General features: G+C 37.7%; 1 protein-coding gene across 1 annotated transcript; it reads left to right on the top strand.

Annotated features, from left to right (window-relative positions):
• Positions 1-347: 347 nt before the first annotated feature.
• On the top strand, positions 348-2,141 carry LOC106396454 (photosynthetic NDH subunit of subcomplex B 2, chloroplastic-like). Its single transcript, XM_013836847.3, has 3 exons — positions 348-788; positions 875-1,309; positions 1,784-2,141. The coding sequence occupies exons 1-3, from the start codon at positions 363-365 to the stop codon at positions 1,979-1,981; spliced, it is 1,059 nt and encodes a 352-aa protein (XP_013692301.2). The 5' UTR covers positions 348-362; the 3' UTR covers positions 1,982-2,141.
• Positions 2,142-2,456: the final 315 nt, after the last annotated feature.

The raw sequence follows: 2,456 nt of genomic DNA, 5'->3' as shown, positions 1-2,456 counted from the left end.
AAAAACAAAACAAGACAGCATTTAGTAGAACATCTCTTCATATATCTATTTTATATATGAATCTATTACCTCAAATAATTTCAGAGAGTTTATCCATTAATAATCCTGTTTACTACACTTTGAAATAGACAAAAGAAGCTGATGATATAGAAGATGACGGTTACAGAAGACGGTGATGATAGTAGGGAAGATGATTCGATTTGTCCGGTTGAGAAAAAGAAGAAATGCTTTAGCGTATTGACAACCACATGATAAAAAAACATGCTAGTAAATGACAAAAAAAAAAGGATTAGGCTTTAGCGTTACTACAACAACCTCACTGGTCTTATCTTTTTTCTTCTCCTTCCTTCCTCTCCCAATCAATGGCTTCTCTTACCTCCTTTTCTTCTCTCCTTCAACCAAAAGTCTCTTTTTCTTCTACCCTTAAACCAAAAGCTGTAAAGACTTCGACTTCAGCTCCTCAGACCCAGACAATAACTGAAGGGCTTGAAGAAAAATTTGGACGAAAGGGCATAAAGTTCTCGGGACCAAACATGGTCGAGCTGAAGGTCAGAAACGGAAGCTCTTTAAAGCTGAGTCTAGCAGATGCTCATGTTATTTCATATCAACCAAAAGTATACTGGAAAGACGACGGATTCGAGGAAGTCCTTTACACAGTAGAGGACAGTAATATAACCCGAGGCGGGGTTGGTCTTATCATCATAAACGAAGAAGAAGCTTCTTCAGTACTATCAGGTTGTAATTGGACTGTTAAGGACACTGATTCAGACGCCATTGATGCTCTTCAGGTGAGATTTGGTACTACCTAAATACACCCAATCAAATCTTTTTTTGTTGAGACAAATGATGAAATCTTGTGGCTTACGTTTCTCAGATTGAACTGAGCTGTACGGCCGGATTTCTTGACATAACCTACATCGTCTCTCTCTATCCAGTAAGCATAGCTACAGCTGTGGTGATGAAGAACAACGGTCGCAAACCGGTTTCCCTTAAACCGGGGATTATAAGTTCCTTGATATTCAAGAAACGGAATGGTGCTGGAATTCAAGGGCTTAAGGGCTGCTCCTATTGCCCCAGTCCTCCATTATCTTCGCCTTTCGAGCTATTGTCTCCTTCTGATGCAATGAAGGCAGACTCTTCCGGGTGGTTTGGGTCAGAAGATGGGGAAAAACCGGGGATTTGGGCAGTTGAAGACTCTATGATTACACTTCTTGAGAAGAAGATGAGTAGAGTCTATGCTGCCCCTCCGGCTGAGAGACTAAAGGCCGTCTATAACACTCCACCTTCTAAATTTGAAACCATTGATCAGGTAATTTTAACTTCAATATATTTTTCAGGTTACTCTCTGTTCTGATATTATGGTAATTTTTCGTTTATGCATTTGGATGCAACATATGGTTGCAAATGGCATGTAGTATGGTCAATTTGGCCTCACGTTTAATACTGCATTTGGATTCAGAACCAATCATCCAAGAAAATCAGATATATGTTGGATGCAAAATGTATGTAGTTGTGGTGAAAATATGCATTAAAACTTAATAAAATAGCAATTGACAACGAGAACATAATTGATTTGAATAATGAATATATTAATTTTATGTCACCTTAGGTTCAATTTTATTTCTGATGTTGTATCAGACTTTCAACTAAACACTAATTTACATTGAACAGGTTGACTCGTCTCTTATATATGATCGTGGATCTTTGTTTATCGTCTAAGTGTGTGTTTATAACATAACTACGAATTTATTAGAATCTGATGTCTGAAGTTTAAACTCTGTAGGGACGAGGATTGTTCTTCAGGATGATAAGGATGGGGTTCGAAGACATGTACGTGGGATCCCCAGGATCAATGTGGGACAAGTTTGGGAAGCAACATTATTTTGTGTGCACCGGTCCTGCATCCATGCTCGTTCCCATTGATGTTGGTGCCGGTGAAACCTGGAGAGGAGCAATGGTAATTGAGCATGATAATTTGTAAATTTCATTTTCTATATATCTATCGTCTTTATTTTCTTACATATTTTTGTCATTCTGCAACGAATAAGATGTTATTTCATATTGTATATATGCAAAGTCATAACTACAAGGATCATCATCGTCCCTTTTATATTAAAGGAGAAGCATTTGTCTTAAAAGTATTCACATGTGGCGGCCTCACAAGGTTTTTAGAACAAAGACGCCGTTACAAGGCTTCTCAAAAAGTTTATTGTGTTTTAAAGACAAATTTTCCTTATATACGTTTACTAATGGAACATAAACTTTCGGACAAATCAATTACGAGCCGTTCATATCGGCTGCATGAGTTGATGAGTATCAAAGGAGAGCAGCTAATATTAGATTTTTTTGTGAGCAAATTGGGTCAAAACCCATAGAAGAAGTCCAAATTAGGTAAGTACCAAGAATAGTACGGGAACCGAAAAGTTGTGGAAAATGGAATATGGTTGTTGACGAAA

This window comes from Brassica napus, chromosome C4, assembly GCF_020379485.1.
Source record: "Brassica napus cultivar Da-Ae chromosome C4, Da-Ae, whole genome shotgun sequence".
NCBI classification, from domain to species: domain Eukaryota; kingdom Viridiplantae; phylum Streptophyta; class Magnoliopsida; order Brassicales; family Brassicaceae; genus Brassica; species Brassica napus.
The sequence above is the reverse complement of the archived record's forward strand: the minus strand, read 5'-3'. Positions and strand labels throughout refer to the sequence as shown.

Coding starts and splice junctions, on each gene's coding strand:
- LOC106396454 (XM_013836847.3), top strand. CDS start 363: ATGGCTTCTCTTACCTCCTTTTCTTCTCTCCTTCAACCAAAAGTCTCT. Junction 789..874: donor ACGCCATTGATGCTCTTCAG/GTGAGATTTGGT, acceptor TACGTTTCTCAG/ATTGAACTGAGCTGTACGGC. Junction 1,310..1,783: donor AATTTGAAACCATTGATCAG/GTAATTTTAACT, acceptor TAAACTCTGTAG/GGACGAGGATTGTTCTTCAG.